Source organism: Pygocentrus nattereri, chromosome 24 (assembly GCF_015220715.1).
Source record: "Pygocentrus nattereri isolate fPygNat1 chromosome 24, fPygNat1.pri, whole genome shotgun sequence".
NCBI classification, from domain to species: Eukaryota; Metazoa; Chordata; class Actinopteri; order Characiformes; family Serrasalmidae; genus Pygocentrus; species Pygocentrus nattereri.
This window is the reverse complement of record NC_051234.1, coordinates 24,434,328-24,457,927: the sequence shown is the minus strand read 5'-3', so window position 1 is coordinate 24,457,927 and position 23,600 is coordinate 24,434,328. Positions and strand designations below refer to the sequence as shown.

Below are 23,600 nucleotides of genomic sequence, written 5' to 3'. Positions count from 1 at the left end.
AAACTAAAACTAAAATCTTAATCGACTGATAGCTCCCTTTAGCTCTGGCAGGTCCCTTTAGGTAGTCATGGGTCATTTGACTGCTTACTGTAACCATGGCATGAGGTGTGGCAGGTCAAGTGGGGGGCTCCAAAAGCAGGTCCATTGGCAGTGGAAGGTAAATTGGTAGGTACTGTGGCATTGGCAGGTCTATCGACAGGTTCAGGTCCAGCAGTAGTGGCAGGTACAGTGCCAATCTGTTGGCAGGTACAGTTGTAGTGGCAGGTCTGTCAGCAGGTCCATTGGCAGTGGCTGGTCTATTTGAAGGTACTGTGGCAGTGGCAGGTTTATTGTCAGGTTTAGGTCCAACAGTAGTGGCAGTTCTATTGGCCAATCTATTGGTTATTCTATTGGTTCGGTCGCAGCAGCAGATCAGATGAAGTGGCAGAACAGGTGGCAGGTCTTTTTGCAGGTCGAGTCACATATCAGGTGGCAGGTCAGGTGGAAGGCCTAGTGGCAGGTTTAGCGGTTGGGCCACTGTGTGGTGTAGTACTTTCAGTCATCGTATTTGCCCTTTTGCTATTTTGACCCCTAGCTTTGTGTGCAGCGGTTCGAGAGCAGGAGCTCTGGGAGAAAGAGTACCGTGCGAAGCAGCAGTATGAGCGCTCACTGGAGGAGCGAGGAAGGCGCCTGGAGGTGCAGCGGCAGCGGGAGGAGATCCGCCGAGCAGCGGTTCAGGAGAAGAGAAAGCAGCGTGGAGAGGAGGACAAGGTCAGTGAGCAAAGCTGAAAGTTTATGTACCACATAGTGTCTTCTTATCAGTGCTGTGTTCTCCACCACGCACCTTTATGTTCATTTGTTTATCATAATTTTTTTAAGCGTAGTTTGGTCAAAAAACAATCAAACAAACATAATTTTCCCTTTATTCCATATAGTCAGTCAGCCAAAACATGTTTGATGATTGAAGTTTGCCTTACTTTTGCATTTGAGCTATAAGGCCTAATCATCATGCAGGGTGTAATTTGTAAATGACAAGTGGTGATAGATCTGTAAAGTCGATGAACTGGAAAGATGTCTTTGGAGGCAGTGCGGGGGATGGGTTCATTGAAATTCATTGATCTTTCCCATTAATGCTGGATCTTACAACTAACGAGTGGGTTAATGAAGCTCCTTTATTTTTGGATTGCCAAAACAAATAGTTTCTAATGCATGAGTAGATAAATCAGTGTCACAGGCCCATGGTTTAGTTCAGGGTTATTAAGCTGTTTTGAGGAATTAACTGTCATAGCAGTAGTGAGCACATTTGCGAGTGACAGTGTTGCTTTTATTAATGTTTGTCATCGAACATCCCCATACAAGAGTTGAAAGTGAAACTGCGTGTGGGCCATGGTGCAAAGTGACACAGCATATTAGTTATTACTTTTCTGTATTTTATGTTATATGTATATTGAATTGCTTGTAGAAGGTATTATTACGCTTTTTTTCAGATAAATCTCTGCAGACCATTGTGTGAATGTATGTAATATGTACAAGTAAATATCAATGCTGAGTCCAATAAAATAGACCCAGTCTGGACTATGGCTTGTTCTTGAAAATTAAGATCTGGCATCATACATGCCTAAAGCATCACACACTTTCCTCAAACCAAGTGGAGCTGTCAAGTAATTTCAAATTTACATGCATATTTTGTTTGTGACAATGTATGATGCTGATATCTATAAACATGGGTCAAAGTACATTGCCTAATTGTACCAGTAGTATCAATAGGTCTGATGTCCTCCTCTCACAGTCACTCGCATCCCTCACCCATGTTCAGGCTACCCCTTCCCATCAGCTCTCACGACTGTCATCGGGGCCACAGGAATGAGCGCAGGGCAGATACATACATACTTGCTCACAAGTACAAGCAAAACCATAACATTTTACAGTAAAATATAAAAGTAGCAAGTAGCATTAAATATGAATAAATGAAATAACAGGTACCCAAATAGTGATTTCACTATTCGAATACTGACACCTTAAGCGTTTAACCGAGTACTAGAGTGCCTCTTCACAGCTCTGTTCAGAAATCACTTAAACAAGTGAGATTAACTCACAACACAAAATATGTGATAATTCCTGTGTGCAGCTTACGCTGTTTACACTAGCTTTCATTACTTTTTAGCTACATTAGTCTTGGACATCCACTGCAAAGCTAAAAAAATTAACTTCAGACACCAAACATTGCTGAATAAATGCATAAAGGGAAAATTGTGCATATTTTTTAAATGCATTACATCTTGTGTGTTTGCTATCAGTGGGTTACAGCTCACCTACTTTCTGCTTGCAGTCTCTTTTTAGTGTTTTCGTAATTTTCATAATTGTGTTTTCACATGTATGTCAGGAAGGTTTTATGGGTGGGGTTGGAGTGCATTTCATTGTGTTTATTGATTGAAAACATGTCATGGGATGACCATCCCCCATACTAATGATTGCCCACTCTCTAGTGTGACAGAATGACCTCACCATTCCGGGTAACTGTTGTTTGCTGACGTGTCTATTATTCATGATTACCACTGACAAATACAGCTTTCCTTCATGACACACAGTGTATAAATAAGCACACAGGGTATTCATCAGAGTGTTTGGAAAGGCTCTGCTACAGAGAGGGCTGTTCTGCACTGTCTGTTTGCTATAGTCTATAGCCAAAGGATGACACTTTAGGTTTCTAGACTGTCATTGTGGTGCGTCCAGTGGTGCAGTATTTCATGCTATTGGGTTGCTCTGGGAAAATGTCCTTGGAGTTTTAGTGCTGCGTCGGTAGAGTCTAACCTTACCTTAGATGACTCTGTTCTTGGCCAGGGTGCTGCTCTAAATTGATTTTCTTCCTCTGCAGTCGCACCAGTATAAATCTGAATGCTCTGCTTTGATCCACATACGTTGGTGCGATGAGTGACATTTAGTTAAAAGAAAGCCCTGAGCTCAGAGACAGAGAACATGTGTACATTAAAGGGATATTTCAGACATATGAGATCATGCTCATTCTGTTCAGTGTGAACCAAGTTAGTATGTTTAGTCAAGCTATTCCTATTAAATATACACAGATTGTCATTGCCTTGTTAGGATCTTTTGTACCTGGAGACTCTTAAAGAGGCATTCTACCTTTGATGTGTTTATTTAATGTGTTATCGGTCATGTTATGTTGTATTCTGTAGTGTGACATTGTATCTCTTAGCCTTATTAAATTGACCCAGTTCACTGTTTTATATTGTTTTCATGAGAATCCCTGTAATGTCAACTAATCCTGACTGCTAGCATAGCCAGTATACAGGTCTAGTCTACAGGCTAATAAATACAACCAAGCAAGCATTAGTCTTACTCTTACCTCTGTTGTCAAACAAAGTCTTAACAAGCATCAATTCTATCCTTATTGAGCACATTCACGCTAGAGGAAAGAAGCCAAACTCATGTAAGATATCTAGATGGTCTGGTATCTTGCTTGCTTTAATTTGTTTTAATTTTAACTAGTTATCCTCTTCATTTGACCAGTCATTTCTGTCATTTTGACAGAATCTTTGATCTATTCTGTCTATTGTAACAATAATTTAAAGGTGTTGCAGCCATACAGCAGCAATAAGAAATTTGGCTTCCTAGCAGTAACACTAGCAATTAGCCTTACTTCTGTGTTCACCAGTTAAATAAATTGTAATTGACAAAAAGCCCCAGCTGTCACACATTTGACTGCAATGATTTTCATTCAGTGTTTCACACACTGTAATTATATTCTTGTAATAAAACAAGCTGTTGTTAAGTAAAATATCACCACATTGCCCTTCCCTAAGTGTAGTTTTTCAAAAACACGACCTTCAAGATGCATCATCAGATATGGGCTTTTCTAGTCATGTCACTCTGGAAATGACTGCAACAATGCAAGTGAGCATGCTTACACCAGATGTACTGTTGGTTCAGTTTGGCTGGACTATCTCTCTAAGAGTTAATCCCAGCAAGGAAATGCAGTTACTGAGCTCATGAAGAGGGGAAACAGCTGTATTGACTGGAGGAGGGGAGATGTAAAGAGCAAACAGGAAAGAGAGAGGGAGGAGAAAGAGAAGAGGAGAGATACAGAGATTTCCTAATAACACTGATGGGTCATTTCCATAGCTACCCTGTGTGTGTTGCAGTGGGGGGAGGGTGGGGAGGGCGGGGTTTATGTGCTGCTGATCTCTGTCTGGCTGCTTGGTCTCTTAGACACTCTCCGTCACCTGTGAGGGGAGAGAGTGAGGGGAGGGGGAGAGAGAGAGAGAGAGAGTGGCTGAGAGCAGAGAAGCGTGAGAGACGAGCAGAGAGAGAGAGAAAGCAGAGGGCAAGGCCCTTGTTATTTGTCAGCAGGCAGCGACGCTGTCAGTGCCGTGAGCTGAGAGGAGAGGCGGTTGGCATGGAGCATCCGGCCTTGTCTCCGTCCTCCTCCCGGCGCCGTAGCGACAGCTCGGTGAGAGAGAATCTCTTCTTCCCTGTTTTGGAACGCAACGAGCAGGAGCGTCTAGAGGCCCTGATGCGACGCTCGACAGACCGCGGCCTGCAGCCGGAGCAGAGGCCCAAACGCTGGACCTGGGGCGGCCCGCCCGGATCCTGTGAGGGTGAGTCTGTCTGCTGGGTTGTGGGGATCCAGAAATTGGTTCTGAGAGCCTGGGGAGAGGGGGGGAGGATGAGAGACGAGAGAAGAGAACAGGGTGTGGAGGCTGCATTGCAGAGGGAGCACTTTTGTTTTAGAGATGTAAAAGATTGACTTGCAAGCAAACAGCAAAGTCTGTAGCTGTTCAAGCATCTTGTGGATTCAGTAAAATGTTTTTAATTTCTTTTATAGCTTTTGCTCAACATGTACATGTACAAGTGTATATCTTTCTTTCGATCTGTGAGTGGGTAGAGGCAGGGCTGGGCTAAATGGTGTGGGAGGTACAGGAACAACTGCAGACTTCAGTGTAACAGCAGCAGTTTAGGACCGTATTGGCATCTGATAGCACCATGGGACACTAGATAGATAAATGTACTTTATTGATCCCAAAGGGGAAATTTGGGATGAGGCTATGAGGTTGCATACAGCAATATAAGATATTAACTGTTGACAGCACCACTGCACAGAATTAGCTATAGACAGCACCATAGGACAGTATTAGCTGCAGACAGCACCATATGATGTATCAACTACAGACAGCACAATAGAACAGTGTTATCTGCAGACAGCATCACAGGACAGTATTAGCTGTAGACAGCATTACTTGTAGGCAGTACCATAGGAAATGTTAGCAGCAGACAGCACTGTATGATAGTAGTAACTGTAGACAATAACACTAGATAGTATTATTTGCAGAAATCATGTACTAGCTATAGACAACACTAACTGTTATTTTCAGATGACACCATGGGATAGTATTAGCTAGAGATAGTAAAAGTATTAGCCAGAAACAGGACAGTACTAGCTACGGACAGTATTAGAACAGTATTAGCTATGGACAACGCCATAAGACAGTATTACTAGCAGACCGTACCATAGGATATATCTACATATAGCACCATATGACAGTATTACTAGCATACAGTGCCATAGAACATATTATCTACAAATAGCGCCATATGACAGTATTGCTTGCAGACAGCACTGCAGGACAGTAGTAGCTACAGACAGCACCACAAGACAGTATTATTTGCAGACAATGCCATACAATAAATTAGCTACAGATAGTGCCATAGGATAGTATTCAATACAAGAACACCAGCAGGATGTTAGTAACTGTATACAGTGTCACATGGCAGTATTAGCTACAAACAGCGTCATAGGACAATATTACTTACAGACAGCACCATAGGACAGTATTAGCTACAGACAGTACCATAGAACAGTATAACTTGCAGGCAGTACCATAAAATATATTAGCTTCAGATAGCACCAAAGGACAGTATTCACTACAGACAGAACAACAGGACATTGTTTGAGCTACTGACGCAACCATAGGTTAGATGATGAACAGTACTATAAGACACTATTAGCTACAGACAGCACCACAAGACAGTATTATTTGCAGACAATGCCATACAATAAATTAGCTACAGATAGTGCCATAGGATAGTATTCAATACAAGAACACCAGCAGGATGTTAGTAACTGTATACAGTGTCACATGGCAGTATTAGCTACAAACAGCGTCATAGGACAATATTACTTACAGACAGCACCATAGGACAGTATTAGCTACAGACAGTACCATAGAACAGTATAACTGTTGGCAGGCAGTACCATAAAATATATTAGCTTCAGATAGCACCAAAGGACAGTATTCACTACAGACAGAACAACAGGACATTGTTTGAGCTACTGACGCAACCATAGGTTAGATGATGAACAGTACTATAAGACACTATTAGCTACAGACAGCACCACAAGACAGTATTATTTGCAGACAATGCCATACAATAAATTAGCTACAGATAGTGCCATAGGATAGTATTCAATACAAGAACACCAGCAGGATGTTAGTAACTGTATACAGTGTCACATGGCAGTATTAGCTACAAACAGCGTCATAGGACAATATTACTTACAGACAGCACCATAGGACAGTATTAGCTACAGACAGTACCATAGAACAGTATAACTGTTGGCAGGCAGTACCATAAAATATATTAGCTTCAGATAGCACCAAAGGACAGTATTCACTACAGACAGAACAACAGGACATTGTTTGAGCTACTGACGCAACCATAGGTTAGATGATGAACAGTACTATAAGACACTATCAGCTACAGACAGTACCATAGTATGTATTAGCTACAGATTACATGATAGGATAGTATTAGCCATAGACAGCACCATTGGCCAGTATAGGTACAGGCATTTCCATAGGACACTGCTAGATGGAGACAGTACCTCCAAATAGTATTAGCTATTAGTATAGCACTCTATAGCACACTATTAGCTATAGACAGTGCCATAAGACAATATTATTTATTACTATATGATGCTATTAACTTCTCTTAGATGATACGATAGGATGCTGTTAGCCAGAGACAGCTCTGTGAGACAGGATATGCTGCAGACAGCACCATGGACAGCTACAGTTTTGCTAGAAGTAGGGTGGTGTCAGTCTGTTGCCTATATTCATGCTGTCTGCGTAGCAGGTGTGGGATAACTCCCCACCACCATCACAACCACATGCCACATCAATCCAGGCTCAAGGTTGGAGATAACAGCCTCTGATTAGTAACACAGGCCAGTAAACACACATCTCCAGTCATCAGCTTTGGCTCCTCTGGGGCAATCCAGGCAGTTTCAGCTGTAGAATAAACACCATAAACTCCCATGTCACTCTTTCTCCCCCCACACATTATTTACTGCGTAGGTGAACACATTTTGCTCTGTCACCATCTCAGCGCCTGCCTGATATCTCCCCTACTCTTAAAGCACCGAGTTAATAGAATTTTCTATTTCGAGCCATTTGCTTGCAATAGCGTCTCCTCGCCATCAGATGGGAGACTCCGATAAATCGACCCGTGTTTTTCCACCATGAGGCAGCCGACAGGGAGAGACGCAGGAGCACCACCCAAATGCTGTGGTGCATTCATAATGGCATTAATTATTTACGCTGGCCGAGAGAAGGAAGGTCCTACCAAAGCCTGGTTCGGCAACAGATGTGCTAGTAAATTAGCTGCCATTGCTAAATGACGCATCAGTAAGCTGTATAAATTCATGCAAAGACCAATCTGGGATCAGTTTATGGTTGCTTCTAGGAAAGCTGCTTTGAGCTCCTCTTGGATAAACGTGATCTGATCACCAGAATTACAGGCATGCTATGCTTTGGGCTATTTTTTTCTGAGACTGGTCATATTACCATCCAGCTTTGCTTGATGCATAAAATGCATTCAGATGCTCTGCCTCAAATGTAGTGGCAGTCCATCAGAAAGTGCGCTATGCTTTTGATGACGGTGTATATCATTGTTTCATCAAGCTGGGTATAATTTTGCAAGCAGTATGCAGTGGATACAGTGTTTTCAAAGTGACTGACAGTCATCAGTGTCAGTTGGTGAGACTGCAGGAGTGTGTGACTGGCTGTGTGTATGCTTTTGTGTGTTTTTGCACATTTTCAGGATAAAAATGTCTTGGAAATCTACTTTGTAATGAGTATTTTATTAAAACATATATACTGATGAAAGGGATGTGTACATATATAAATGTGCGTTCATGAATAACGTTACTCTTAGATAACAATGAAGTAATTTGATGGAATTATTTAATTTAAAATCAAAATGGCCATTAAGCACACGTTATTCATTTTTCAGTGTCAGATAAAAAGTAGAAAATTGCACAGAAGCCTCACCAGCTGAGAATAATATTTTTTAGCATTTATTGTGTCCACCCTTTGTGTTTACTACAGCTTCCATTCTTTTCAACAGACTCACGTTCAGTAGTTCAAAGAAATCTGCAGGAATGTCAGGAATATTTTTCCACACCCCCAAAGTTCAGTCTTAGAAGTCTTTCTCTCAAAAATGAATGCATTGAGTGCTGTTTAACTAATGGGCACAGTGTAAATGGTCAGTGTTAATCTCATACGTAATGGTCATTTTCATTGGAAATTAAATAAATTAAGGGTGGTTGCTGACTTTTGCACAGTACTGTATATACATATGGTTCATACTATTATTACATATATGTAACAACATATGTATATATCATATGAAATACATATGGGGCATATGATTGATTTTTGTCCTGACCAGGTATAAAAAATAGAGAGAGAGAGAGAGAGAGAGAGAGAGAGAGAGAGAGAGAGAGAGAGAGAGAGAGAGAGAGAATGAGATCACACATTTGTTCTGCTGAAGCTCATAAACCTGTCCTTTCTCTGCTCTGCATCACCTGCTGCACAGGTGTTCCTAAGATAGTCCTGCCCACTCCTGCTGCTTCTGCCTCCTTAACCAATGATCCTGCTGCTCTCCCTCCTGCCAGCCAATCCAGGACCGGTACTGAGCTCCTGCTGCTTTATGTGTCATCCGTTCATTTATATATTTTTCATTCTTGCAGTCACAGTGATCGTTATGCATGTGTGTGTCATGCGTGGATACTGATCACGTGGTCTTTGTATGATGTTCTTTTCCTCTGTTAAGGGTGTGGTGTGCAATATGCTCGTCTGTTTTTGGCATGGACCGTATTAGTGGTGCCAAAATGCTTCAGTGCATCAAGTTTTGTTTGTAAATATTCTTTTTGTAAGTAGGTCCTCCAGACACACTTAGGTACTCTCTGTATTTTACAAAGTAATAAAAGCAAAATATTAAAAATTAAATCTGAGATTGTGATGCACTGAATCATTTCTGATCATTCCAAATCGTTGTGAGGTCAGAGATTTGCATAGGTCATATCTATCATTTTTTTATGTTTCCCTTTACATCTCTTCCATAAAGCTTATAGACCTGAACAGTATGCCAGTAGTAAATTATAGACTTTTTATATCTATGTATTAAAGCATTTTTTAAATGTATTTACTTACCTATCTTTATTAAAGGCCCCATATTCTACCTGTTTTCTTGCTTTTTGTATTTAAGGTCCTTTTATAATATATATATTTTATAATATAATATATTTGTGTGATTTGCTGAACCAGTAATTAATTTTTGCGTGAGCCTTTTTTTTAATCCCTTAGCATTAGCATCAGACTGAAGTATGTTAATTAATGTGAATGGGCAGGGCTTTAGGCTAAATTGCTGTAGGCTAAATCAGAAAAAATGCGCTGATTTTCATGACACCACAAAAATAAGCTGTTTTTGCAGCAATATTAGTTGCATGGACTGAGAAGTAGCAAGTGGTGCATTTAGAAGCTTTAACCAAGTCTGCATACTATGTCAAACTCTTTAGAAAAACTTTTATCAAGGAAGCCTAACTGCAACATATGCAAAAGCACATCTAATCATTTTCACCTGTATAAAACACCACAGCCCTGCTGTTCTACCAGACAGTGTATCTTCTGTATCTTCTTCCCTGTGCAGAGAGAAGGGCAGATGTGCAGGATGATCTGTAATTGGGATCGGCCTAGAGTTGCAGTGCCCTTCAATGCTGAAACAGCATGGGGTTTAGGTGTTGGAGGGGGTCCTCATTTGCTAGCTTATTGTATATGCAAGTCCATGTCCCACCATCGCCATCTCTCCTCTAAACAACAGAGGCAATAACGCATAACAGCGAAAGCTCTTGAAGAAGGATACTGGTGCTGTTGTAAGAATACATTTTGTCACCTAAATAGTAATTAATTTATAGGAGAAGGAAAAAAACATTCTTAACTTTTAAGGTTCTTAATGTTGAAGCATAACATTGTTTTATTATTTAACATTCTTAATTTTACCTGAGGTCCACTTTTGTAACATTTGTGTTGTTTTATGGACCAAAATATTTAATTTATATTATATAAATTTTTACATGACCATTTTCCAATCTGTTTTTATCTCTAATTTTTGATAAATCTTTGTTTCTGTGCCTTTTAAGACTGATGTATGTAAATGAGCTCTCTGTTCTGTATTGTGTCTAATTTAAAAAAAATTCAGTCCAACCTGAAACATTCATTGTAACTTTAGTTAGAGGGTAGCACTAACTGATATAGGCTGAATGGGCAAAACAATGCAAATACATTACCTTTTAATGACATCACGACATCATGACATTTTAAACTGTTATTGCAGCTTAGTTTTCATATATGGACTGTTTAGACTGGGGTGTGAATATGTTATGAAACTTTATCAGTTTTTACAGAATGCGTTAAACTATTTCTATTAAACAAGCAGGGAAAATTCAGTTCATTCTTTTAATGCAACTGTTGCCAAAATTAAACAGACGGATAAATGTTATATTGCTGAAGTATTTTGCCCCTTTTTCTTCTCTGATACTGATGCTGAGATTGAAATCTTAGTATTGGCCCATACTGATTTGAAACTTTGTCTTTAAAAAGTCTTTGGCTTTAAACTGAGCTATATCTAATTGACTTAGGATTAGAATCTTAGGGTGCGTTAATATTTGTAGATCTGGTCTTTTGGTCCAGACAATGATACATTGATGGATTTTAGTTCTGGCTCATTTAGTGTTCACACTGAGTATGACGCTGAGAGAATTCCAGCATGGTACCATGATAGGACGCCACCTGTGCAAAGTCCAGTCATGAAATTTCCTCACTACTAAATATTCCACAGTCAACTGTCAGTGTTATTCTAACAAAGTGGAAGCGATTGGGAACGACAGCAACTTAGTCACAAAGTGGTAGGCCAAGTAAAATGACAGGGTCAGCAGATGCAGAGACGCATAGTAGGCAGAGGTCGCCAACTTTCTGCAGAGTCAGTCACTACAGACCTCCAAACTTCATGCGACCTTCAGATTAGCTCTAACTTACTCTAACTAACTTCTCTATCTGACAATCCGATGGACGAGTCTGGGTTTGGCAGCTGCCAGGAGAACGGTACTTGTCTGACTGCATTGTGCCAAGTGTAAAGTTTGGTGGAGGGGGGATTATGGTGTGGTGTTGTTTTTCAGGAGTTGGGCTCGGCCCCTTAGTTCCAGTGAAAGGAACTCTTAATGCTTCAGCACCAAGAGATGTTGGACAATTTCATGCTCCCAACTTTGTGGGAACAGTTTGGGGACAGCCCCTTCCTGTTCCAACATGACTGTGTACCAGTGCACAAAGCAAGGTCCATAAAGACATGGATGAGCAAGTTTGGTGTGGAAGAACTTGATTGACCTGCACAGAGTCCTGACCTCAACTTGATAGAACACCTTTGGGATGAATTAGGGTGGAGACTGCGAGCCAGGCCTTCTCGTCCAACCTTGTGTCTGATCTCACAAATGCGCTTCTGGAAGAATGGTCAACAATTCACACTCCAAAACACACTCCTAAACCTTGTGGAAAGCCTTCCCAGAAGAGTTGAAGCTGTTATAGCTGCAAATGGTGGGCCAACATCATATTAAACCCTATGGATTAAGAATGGGATGTCTCTCAATTTCATATGCGTGTGAAGGCAGATGAGCGAATACTTTTGGAAATATAGTGTATATAAAACTTAGTGCAAAACCTGGTACATTAATATATGAAATACAGTTGTATGCAAAAGTTTTGGCACCTCTGCTCAAATTACGTTTTGCTGATTTTGCCTGAAATCTAAGTGAAAATGTGTTAACACATCCTATACAGAGAACACACTTCTGTACTGTTTATTCACAGAACAAAAAAGCTGACCCGTGCAAAGGTTATGGCACATTTTAGATTTTATGTCTTTTTCCAATATGTTAAACTCAAATAAATACAAATCACACCCTTCAATTTGCAGAAAAAAAGGCTCTTATTTAAGTGTTTTCTCTCTAGAGCTGTGGTTTTTAACAAGTGGGCCACGGTGGTACTGCTAGGCGACTGCGGGTGTATTTTTAAAAACAGTTTTTTCTGACTAAACCATGTTTACATTTTCTGTGCAAATCTTTTTATTCATATGAAATTCATCCATCATGGATTAATGCCTTTCCTTGGATCACCACCTTACCGTGGTGGAGAGGTTTGCGTGCCTACATGATCCTAGGAGTTATGTTGTCAGGGGCGAAAGCTCCTGGAAGGGTCTCCCAAGGCAAACAGGTCCTAGGTGATGGGCCAGACAAAGGGTGATCCAAAAACCCCATATGAACAGTAAAACAGGACCCAGCTTCCATCGCCTGGATTAGGCTTACCGGGGCCTCTCCCTGGAGCCAGGCCTGGGGAGGGGCTCCTCGGTGAGCACCAGGTGGCCGGGCCTTTACCCAAGGGTCCCGGCCGGGCTCAGCCCGAAAGAGCTACATGGGACCACTCTCCCACGGACCCACCACCCATGGGAGAGGCGCTTATAGGGGTCTGGGGCAATGTGGATCGGGGGCCCTGGCGTTCCGATCCTTGGCTACTGAAATTGGTTCTTGGAACATGGAACGTTACCTCTTTGGCAGGAGAAGAGTGTATGAGGCTGAGAGATACTAACTAGATATAGTTGGGCTCACCTCAACACATGGTAGGGGCTCTGGAACAGACTCTCTCGAGAGGGGTTGGACCTTATTCCATTCTGGGGTTGTCCAGGGTGAGAGGCATCGGGCAGGAGTGGGCTTACTCATAGCTCCCTGGCTCAGCGCCTGTACGTTGGGGTTTTCTACGGTGGATGAGAGGGTTATTTCCCTGCATCTTCGGGTCGGGGAACGGGCTCTGACTGTTGTCTGTGCTTATGCACCGAATGGCAGTTCAGAGTATCCGGGCTTCTTGGAGACCCTGGAGGGGGTACTGGAAAGTGCCCCCTGCGGGGACTCCATTGTCTTGCTGGGTGACTTCAACGCTCATGTGGGCAATGACAGTGAGACCTGGAAGGGCGTGATTGGGAGGAAAGGCCTCCCCAATCTGAACCCGAGTGGTGTTTTGTTATTGGATTTCTGTGCTCGCCACAGTCTGTCCATAACAAACACCATGTTCGAACACAAAGGTGTGCATAAGAGCACATGGCATCAGGACACCTTAGACCGTGTGTTTTGGACACCTGGGTGAAGAGAGGAGCGGAGCTGTCAACCGATCACCACCTAGTGGTGAGTTGGATCAGATGGCAGGGGAAAACAGACAGACCTGGCAGACCCAAATGAGTTGTGAGGGTTTGTTGGGAACGTCTAGCAGAGGAACCCACTAGAAAGATCTTCAACTCCCACATCCGACAAAGCTTCGACCGCATACTGAGGAGGCCGGTGACATTGAGTCCAAATGGACCCTGTTTCGTGCCTCCAATGTCGATGCAGCCGATCAGAGCTGTGGCCGCAAAGTTGTAGGTGCCTGTCGTGGTGGCAATCCCTGAACCCGTTGGTGGACACCTCGGGCCTGGTTGGCTTATGGGACTCTGGAGGCAAAAGATGGGTACCGAAGGGCCAAGTGGATCGCGGCTTCGGTGGTGGCTGAGGCAAAAACTCGGGTGTGGGAGGAGTTTGGTGAGGCCATGGAGAAAGATTATCGACAGGCACCGAAAGGTTCTGCCAAACCATCAGGCACCTCAGGAGAGGAAAGCGGTTCACTACAGTGGGGCTGGGGGGCTGCTGACTTCAACTGGGGATGTCGTTGGACGGTGGAAGGAATACTTCACGGATCTTCTCACTCCCACCAACCATCCTTCCCTAGAGGAGGCAGAGCTTGGAGATCAGATCGAGGGTCCATCCATCAGTCGGGCTGAGGTGGATGAGATGCGCCCGGAATTCCTGAGGGCTCTGGATGTTGTAGGGCTGTCCTGGCTGACACGCCTCTGCAACATCACGTGGACATCTGGGGCGGTCCCCCTGCAATGCCAGACTGGGGTGGTGGTCCCGCTTTTTAAGGACCACCCGGAGGGTGTGTTCCAACTATCGGGGATCACACTTCTCAGCCTACCTGGTAAGGTCTATGCAGGGGTACTGGAGAAGAGAGTCAGACCGATAGTTGAATCTCTGATACAAGAGGAACAATGCGGGTTTTGCCCAGGTCGTGGAACACTGGAGCAGTTTTTTACCCTCACCAGGGTCCTGGAGGGTGCGTGGGAGCCCAACCAGTCTAAAAGTGTTTTGTGGATTTGGAGAAGGCATTCAACCGCGTCCCACGGGGGATCCTGTGGGGAGTACGGGGTGAGGGGCTCGTTGTTACGGGCTATTCAGTCCCTGTACAAACAGAGATTGGTTCGTATAGCCGGCAGTAAGTCAGACTGGTTTCCAGTCAGGGTTGGACTCCGCCAGGGCTGTCCGTTGTCACCGATTCTGTTCACAACTTTTATGTACAGAATTTCTCGGAACAGCCAAGTGGCAGAGGGCGTCCAGTATGGTGGCCTCAGGATTTCACATCTGCTTTTCGCAGATGATGTGGTTCTGTTGACGCCATCAGGCCGGGCCCTCCAACTCTCTCTGGACCAGTTTGCAGCCGAGTGTGAAGCGGCTGGGATGAAAATCAGCACCTCTAAATCTGAGACCATGGTCCTCAGTCGGAAAAGGGTGGAATGCTTTGTCCAGGTACGGAGTGAATTCTTGCCCCAAGTGGAGGAGTTTAAATATCTTGGGATTTTGTTCACAAGTGAAGGAAGGGTGGAGCGAGAGGTTGACAGGCGGGTTGGTGCGGCATCTGCAGTAATGTGGACCCTAAACCGGTCTGTCATGGTGAAGAGAGAGCTGAGCCAGAAAGCGAAGCTGTCAATTTACTGGTCAATCTACGTTCCGACTCTCACCTATGGTCACGAGCTTTGGGTAGTGACCGAAAGAACGAGATCGCGGATACAAGCGGCTGAAATGAGCTTTCTCCGCAGGGTCGCCGGGCTCTCCCTTAGAGATAGGGTGAGAAGTTCGGCGATTCGGGAATGGTTCGGAGTAGAGCCGCTGCTCCTCCACGTTGAGAGAAGCCAGTTGAGGTGGTTCGGGCCTCTGGACGCCTCCCTAGGGAGGTGTTCCAGACATGTCTGACGGGGAGGAGACCCTGGGGAAGACTCAGGACACGTTGGAGGGATTATATCTCTCGACTGTCTTGGGAACGCCTCGGAATCCCTCCGGAAGAGCTGGAGGAAGTGGCGGAGGAGAGGGAGGCCTGGGCCTCTTTGCTTAGGCTGGATGAATGGATGGATTAATGGTTACAAACAGAGTCTTTCAAAAAAGAAAGATCTAGAGGTTAGACCACGTCTCTTGGACAAAAAAAAAACATGCATTAACTTAAACAAAGAAAATACAACAGTGAGTACTGGGCTTTATGGCACCACACCAGAAACAAACAAAAGGGTTAGGGTTAGAGAATGGTTTCAAGTGACAGATCTTCTTTATTCCTTGCAAAACCAGCAAACAATGACATTGAGTGAGATTATTTCCATTTTGGAAAAGTAAGAGGTACAGGGAGAGTTTCACTGCCTCCTGGAGTTTAATAGAGCGTTTGGATACAGCTTCAGTGTTTGGAACTCAACTTGAGCTCCATTTGAGCTGCTTTTGGAGATGCACCATTCATTATTCATGAGAAACCAAGGACAAATGAATCCTGTTACAAATGAAAGTACAATATATAAAACAGAATGTGAATGAAATAATGCTGCGTTTGGAGTGCAGGATATACATGATCCAATGAATTGACTGTCATTCAAAAATACTGCTGTAGGCTAAACGAATATGCACCCAAATCTTTTTTGAACAGAGCCAGACCTCTTTTTGCAACTTTTATTTCTTCACCATGTCATCTAGCATTTGGCACCTGCCAAACATTAGCTACCCTATTAGATGAGTTAGAAAACGTTTGATCATTTTTTAGTGTTTATTGTGTTTTTATATTATAAAATCAAGCAAACTCCACAAGCTACATTGATTACTGTATTATATTTGTTTATGCTGTAAATGATCTTGTCAGTAAAATCCTGTGGGTTGTGGCTTTTGTGGTCAGTTGAGTGTCCCTGAATTAGAAAATTCTGTTGGTTAGGAATCTCTGCTCTGGAGGATGTGTTAACTTATGTTCAATTAGAAAATCAGCAAAACGTGTAACGACCAGAGATATTTGTATACCACTGAATGATTAACGTGTGAGGTCAAATCGAGTGTTCCATATCATGCCTCAGCCTTGGTTTAAAAACCAAAGCCATCTTTCCAAATTCTGAGCTGATGAACAGATGATAAATGCATATGTGTGACAAAACAGCAACAGGAATTTGTGTTGCAGGATCCAAAGAGGGTACAGAGCAAGTAAACAATGTATTCACACAGAGTGTTCAAACAATGTATGTATTCTGTACTTCAAAATGACCTGCGCCAGAGTTTGGCAGCAGACTGAGACTGACTTCCTTTAGGTGGTCTCAGTCTGCTTATTTAGTCCACACTGCACTGTCAGAAACAAAGATACTGTTTTCATTCATCAAAGTACAAACAATGTAAATGTACCTTTAAAAGTACAGCAGTGGTTCAGCCATGTCCCTATTTTTTAGGAGGGAAAAGGTCCATATTTGTCCATTTTCATAGCCTAATCTTTAAAACAGAACAAAAAAATAAAAACCCTGCAAACAAGACAAAGTGGGTGGGGCCAGTACGACTTAAAAATATAATTGCTATAGATTATGTTACAGTAAAGGTACTGAATACATACTCTTGAGATAACCACAGCAAACCTGCCAAGTGTGAAAACTTCTTAAAGATTAAGAGACCTTTATTAGTCCCACAATGGGGAAATTTCACCTCCGCATTTAACCCTTCCGTGAAGTGAAACACCACATACACTAGTGAGCACACACACACTAGAGGGCAGTGAGCACACTTGCCTGGAGCGGTGGGCAGCCCAATCCACAGCGCCCGGGGAGCAGTTGGGGGTTAGGTGTCTTGCTCAAGGACACCTCAGTCATGTGCTGTCGGCTCTGTGGATTGAATGGGCGACCTTCCGGTCATGAGGCTGGTTCCCTAACCTCCAGCCCATGACTGCCTTAAATGGGCTTAATAATCAGGTCTCATACTAAAACTACTCAATCCTTCTAGTACCCCACAGGAAGAACTATACACCTAATAACATCACACAAAACAGTGTGAGGGTGGGCTGTTTCAGGACAGATTTGTTACAGAATTGAATCACATTCACTGTTTTGTTTTTTGTTTTTTTGTCCTTCCAATATCCCATCCAGCATGTTCTACTGATACTGATGTAGTGCTGTACCCATCAATACTCATATGCCATCTATAGCACTTATTTTGATCAAATTTAATCAAGCACTTTTTTCAGTGTGTGAATGGTTAGCTTTTCAGGATTTCTATTGGTCTGTCATTCAGTGTGACAAGGTTTTCTTATGACAGCAGTGAACATAAACCCTTAGGCCATCATCAGAGTTATTTTATGTATGTTCATACAAAATTGGTGTCTTCTATGTGGCAGTAAGCCTTTCATCTTCATACATTTCAGATTACCAGTAAACAGCTAATTAGAGAAAAGACTCATCTGGCGTTTTTCCTCAAAATCAACTTGTATCTGTTAGTCTGTGGGCGAATGCATTTTCAGTTCAGCTTTGGTCTTGTGTGAACCTGTATTTATCCCAGAGTAAGAGCATTGATTTAAGATCTGGTTATTATTATTAAAGATTTTTTTTTCAGTTCTACAGTATATAAAAGGCATGCTGAAAAAACATGGTGCATTAAATATTCTTGATTCAAATGTGTACATTGTCACATTTGAATAGGTCAATTAAATGCCCAGATCAGTATTCTTAATCTCATACTTTAAATGATTTCAGATCTCATTGCGTTTCTCTTTCTTCTTCTTCCCTTTCTTAAAACGTCCTATGATGCCTTCCTCTGTGTTACCAGACTTTATGATTCCTCCTGAGTCTCCTGATCCAAACCTGATCAAAAGCCTTTCCTCCTCCTCCACTGCTCTAGCCCAAACAGAGAAAGGCAAGTTACACATTGCTGTTTTGGAGTGCTTTATTATTCATCTGTGTTTTTCTTCCATCTCACCTCCTTGCCCTTCTCCTTATGTGGCTTGAACCTCCAGTGTCTTGTCTTTGTTCTCGGTTAGCCTCTCCCAGCCCCCACAGGTCCTTGCACAAGGCCTCGCCCAGCAGGGCTGACCGCAAGAAAACCAATGGAGTGTCTGGCGGGCCTTTGGATGAATCTCAGAACGGCGCCACAACCCCCAAAACCCCCCAGGTCGGTCAGTCTCCACTGTGGACGTGCAGTCAATCACACCAACGCAAATATTGTTTTATAAAGGCAGCTCATGTAGTTATATTTGATGACCAGCACTATAGGACATGAGCCACAATCAGCTGGTCTCCTAGCAACAGCATTGCTGTGATCTCTGTGTCCAGCTTCAAATCTTGTATTTCGCAGCTTTGATGGCTGCTGCACATGCACAGGCAAATATTCAGATTTCACATTTGTGTTTGAGCTAATATGTTTGGATTTGTTCTGTTTTGGAGTGCAGACAGAAAAACCAGGAGGAGAGAGAGGCTTCAATAACGCCCTGATGGACTCCTCAGTGAAACGACTCGAATCTCCCACGACTCCCACCAGGAACTCAATCTGGAAGAATCCCAGCACACCTAAAAGGTCTCCTCCACTTTGCTCTCTTCTGTCTCCTCATATAAACTGAGCTGCCAGTGTATTGTCCTTACTCTCATTGGCCATTTTATCAGAAAGACCTACCATATAGGTGCACTTTGTAGGTTCACAGTTGCTGACTGTAGCAAATAATGTCTTGTCAGCAGAGACCTTATGATGGTCCTTTTTCAGTGATGGTCAGGGAAGAGGGTGACTTATATTGTGCAGCAACAGAGGAGCTATTGTCAGTAATTACAGTATATATTTAATGCTTAAATGCTGATATTGCACTTGCAATACTGGTTATAAAAATCCCCAAATCTCTTCTCTCTAGCCTAATTACAAGCACATATTTATATCTTCTGTCCAAAACAGCAGTTTAAACATCCAAAGGTTGAGTGCTGATGATTGTTGACATCACAACAAAGGAATAAAATGTGTGTGCTTTGGCTTTATTCTCAAGATAGCACTGACACAAATAGTCGCGTCTCAAAATAATCCTGCTTGGTCTTGAATATGTTGTGATTGCAACCAGACATGATCATTTGTATTAAAAACATTTGAGGTATCCTCAAACTTTTGATGGGCTATGTGTCTTCAGTATAGATTGTGGTCTGGTTACCTGGCCATTTCTTCTGATTCTGCTTGATATTAAAGGTCCAAGTCGTGTAGAAGCCGTATTCAGTCTCCCTGTTCTCCTGGGCAATACCCCACCTCACCCATGAGGCACAGAGCCACCACCCCAAGCGCAGACAGCATTAAAAGGTGGGATGGAGAGGAGAAGGTAGCCGACAGTAAAGGCTACAGCACTCTGGACAGGAAAACCTCCAGGACAGAGAAGATACCCAAATCTGCAAGCAAAGAACTTGGACATAATGCAGGTAAAGTCTGATTGAACACTGTTCCTGGTGAGGATAATGCAGATGCAGTGATGTTCTGATGGCAAATGTCAAATGAGATTATTTGTGTCTGCCTTTTGTGTCTGTATCAGAGTCCCCGGTGACGCCCACTGGTAAAGCTGGCACCACCGATGCTGAGGAAGCCTCCAGGCTACTGGCGGAGAGACGCCGTCTAGCCAGAGTACAGAAGGAGCAGGAGGAAAAACAGCGAATGGAGGAGGAGAGGTGAAGACAAGTTGTATATGGATTTAGAATGGTTGAGTGTGTTTGTACATACACTATCATTCAAAGGTTTGAAATCACCATTAAGATTGTTTTTGATATTAGCCCCTTAAACAGCAATCTGTCAGTATCTAGTGTCCATTTTATGAGGGTATGTGTATGTTTGTATACATGTCCAATATTCCCACACTGTTCAGGCTGAGGATGGAGGAGCTCCAGAGGAAGCAGGAGGAGGAACGCGTGCAGCAGGAGCAGGCGGCCCGCCAGGCTGAGGAGGAGAGACAAAGGCAGGACGAGGAGCGAAGACAGAAAGAGGTGGACGACAGGAGACAGAAGGAAAGGCGTTTGAAAGAGCTCCAGGATCAGCTGGACAGAGAGGTCAGCAGGCAGAGCCAGTCAGCCGCTCTCACTCATACTTCTGATGCCTCATCCTCTATAATTGCGGATTTTACAGTGACATGTGTGTGAAAGTGATGGTGATGTCATTGTGTGATTTGGTGTATGACAGAGAGAGGAGGCCTTCCAAAGAGTGCAGAGAGAGGCGGAGCGAAAGCAGAGGGAGAGAGAGCAGCTCAAACTGCAGGAAGAACAAGAGAGACTGCAGAGGAAGAAGGTTTATATTTCTCCACTTCACCACTTCATCAAACACTCCATCATTGTCAACAGTATCTCCGACCATGCAGTCTGGTTAAAAGTGTTCTACCTGTGTTGTTATAACTGAAAATAGCATGTTTTTTTCACCATACCTGTATCATTCTGCTGACCCTGGGTTCAGTGGCTTTACTCTGTTAGAACTATTTTTTGTTAAAAGAAATCACCAATGTTAAAATTTAACTTATTTAAATAAAATCGTATTTTTTCACTTTTTTCCCTTTACAGTGTGTGCAGAATAATTAGGGATGTTGTATTTGAGAGGATTCTGTTTATTATTGAACAACAACTATGTTCTCAATCAACCCAAAAGACTCATAAATATCAAAGCTTAATATTATTGGAAGTTGGAGTGGGTTTTTTTAAATTTGGCTATCTTAGGAGGATATCTGTTTGTGCAGGTAACTATTACTGTGCAGAATTATTAGGCAACTTAATAAAAACCAAATATATACCCATCTCACTTGTTATATTGGTTTACCTGGTGAAAATAAACAACACAAATTTTAGAAATAAACATTTCTGACATTCAAAAACAAAACCAAAAACAAATCAGTGACCAATATAGCCACCTTTCTTTACGATGACACTCAAAAGCCTTCCATCCATAGATTCTGTCAGGTGCTTGATCTGTTTACGATCAACATTGCGTGCAGCAGCCACCACAGCCTCCCAGACACTCTTCAGAGAGGTGTACTGTTTTTGTACTGTTGATTTTGAAAGATACCAACTTCTTCCTGTACCACTGCTTGAAGAAAGTGTCTTCCAGAAACTGGCAGTAGGTCTGGGAGTTGAGCTTCACTCCATCCTCAACCCGAAAAGGTCCCACAAGTTCATCTTTGATGAACTTGCCCATACCAGCCCATACCAGTACCCCACCTCCACCTTGCTGGCGTCTGAGTGGAGCTCTCTGCCCTTTACTGATCCAGCCTCGGGCCCATCCATCTGGCCCATCAAGAGTCACTCTCATTTCATCAGTCCATAAAACCTTAGAAAAATCAGTCTTAAGATATTTCTTGGCCCGGTCTTGACGTTTTATCTTATGTTTCTTGTTCAAAGGTGGTTGTAAGACACATCTGTATTTTTTGATGACTGTCACATTAACTAAATTATCTGTTCTGACATTCTTTATGCCTAAAAGTCTAGAGTTAATGTTATTTTGCTGTACTATTTAAGTTTAAAAACGTAATTAATAACTTGGCTAAATACTATTGCTTATATTATATACTGCCTATATTGTTGCCAGGAGTTGAAATTGACTTGATGGCATTTAATAATAGTTACATCATTAATTATATTTACATTTCATTTGCAGGCTTTATTAACATGTCTGTGCTTCGTCAAAATGCAAATCATAATTTTACATTAAATTAAACTCGAACTTACTTAGAAACACAAATGTTTGGAAGTCTAGAAATACTTTTTTCAAATACAGTTGTTATCACAAGTGGTAACCACAGCAACATCTAAGGACTAATATCTTTAGTAGCTGATTATGCTATGGTTAAACTTCTGTTATTCTTACAGCGTATTGAAGAGATCATGAAAAGGACGAGAAAAACTGATGCAGAACCAAAGGTAAGATCCGTGCGCATGTTCCTAAGACAAAAACTTGCTCATCATAAATGACATCAGTCAGATAAGTAGTGCCTGTAGCTAAAATACTGCATGCTTTGTGTTTGAACAGAAAGACGAGGTGCACATTGAGTCCAGCTCCCCCATGACCCCGTCCGTTTTGGAACCTGGAGGTGAGACAAATCTTTGTGACACCAGCCTTGGCATTACATTTACAGTCAGTGTGAATCAGAAATCATAAAGCATTTCATGATTTTTTTTTTCCATACTATGTGCTGTGTGTATTCCTGAGGGTATTAAGGAGGATCTCTGAGATAGCTAAGTATTTTAGCTTGATGATTAGTGGGAGGGGGAGGCTGATTTCAGGTTGATTTTCAGCATCCAAACACTTCTCTTCTTTGATTCTTGGTATCGTTATGTAAAAGATGTAGAAATATTTAGAGTATGCAAATCATCGTAGTCTAAATTTCAGCAGAGGTTTCAGGGGGTCTCCTGGTGACCTGTACATTTTAATACAATTTTCACAGTACATTTTTGTAGTGTACTCCAGTTGGCACTAGGCATTAGTCTTTTAACTTCATATCTGTATAAATATAAATTTTTTACACTTACAGCGTTTTTATAGATGACTCGTTTTTTTTTTCTTTTTAAAGAATTTTTTTATTTGTTTTTATTTTATTACTATCTGGTTTCTCAATTTAAGCTAATGTAAAAAAAGCCTACATTGAACACTTTATGACTTAGAATCTGAAATGAAGACAAATCAGTAATTAGGTCTAATAACCTGTTGTTTCACAGTTAATTATATCTATTAACTTCTAAAAAAAAATGGTTTGGTGGGTCCCATAAGAAGTATGATTCAGGCAAAATTTCAGTCATGTATTGTTTTTTGTGCAAAATAACATTATGACATCATGTGATAGTCAAGTGTTAAATTGACCCCTTGCATGTTCTCAATGTTGAGCATGGTCAAGTGGTTGAATAGTGGTTGGATAGTGTAGTGGTTAACACCTCTGCCTTCTACGCTGTAGACTGGGGTTCAATCCCCCACCAGGGCAGCACCCTACACTATGCCAATAAGAGTCCTTGGGCAAGACTCCTAACACTACCTTTGCCTACCTGTGCAAAAAACTGATCAAATTGTAAGTCACTCTGGATGAGAATGTCTGCCAAATGCCATAAATGTAAATGTAAAAGTATCTAAAGTATGTCATCAGTTTGAGATGCACTCA

At 42.2% G+C, this 23,600-nt stretch overlaps 1 protein-coding gene across 5 annotated transcripts in view; it reads left to right on the top strand.

The window, feature by feature from the left end:
* Positions 1-23,600, top strand: part of map7d2b (MAP7 domain containing 2b) — a 33,662-nt gene that overhangs the window by 5,713 nt on the left and 4,349 nt on the right. For 2 of the 5 annotated variants that reach the window (XM_037534083.1, XM_017716941.2), the window contains exons 3-14: positions 575-750; positions 4,493-4,595; positions 8,875-8,967; positions 18,287-18,373; positions 18,498-18,628; positions 18,906-19,030; positions 19,679-19,902; positions 20,013-20,145; positions 20,340-20,520; positions 20,651-20,755; positions 22,321-22,371; positions 22,481-22,541. In XM_037534083.1, the coding sequence (XP_037389980.1) occupies positions 575-750; positions 4,493-4,595; positions 8,875-8,967; positions 18,287-18,373; positions 18,498-18,628; positions 18,906-19,030; positions 19,679-19,902; positions 20,013-20,145; positions 20,340-20,520; positions 20,651-20,755; positions 22,321-22,371; positions 22,481-22,541 (1,470 nt within the window). Of the gene's footprint in view, positions 1-574; positions 751-4,256; positions 4,596-8,874; positions 8,968-18,286; positions 18,374-18,497; positions 18,629-18,905; positions 19,031-19,678; positions 19,903-20,012; positions 20,146-20,339; positions 20,521-20,650; positions 20,756-22,320; positions 22,372-22,480; positions 22,542-23,600 lie in introns of those variants that run through there. The other 3 variants (XM_017716949.2, XM_037534084.1, XM_037534085.1) reach the window with 3 other exon arrangements.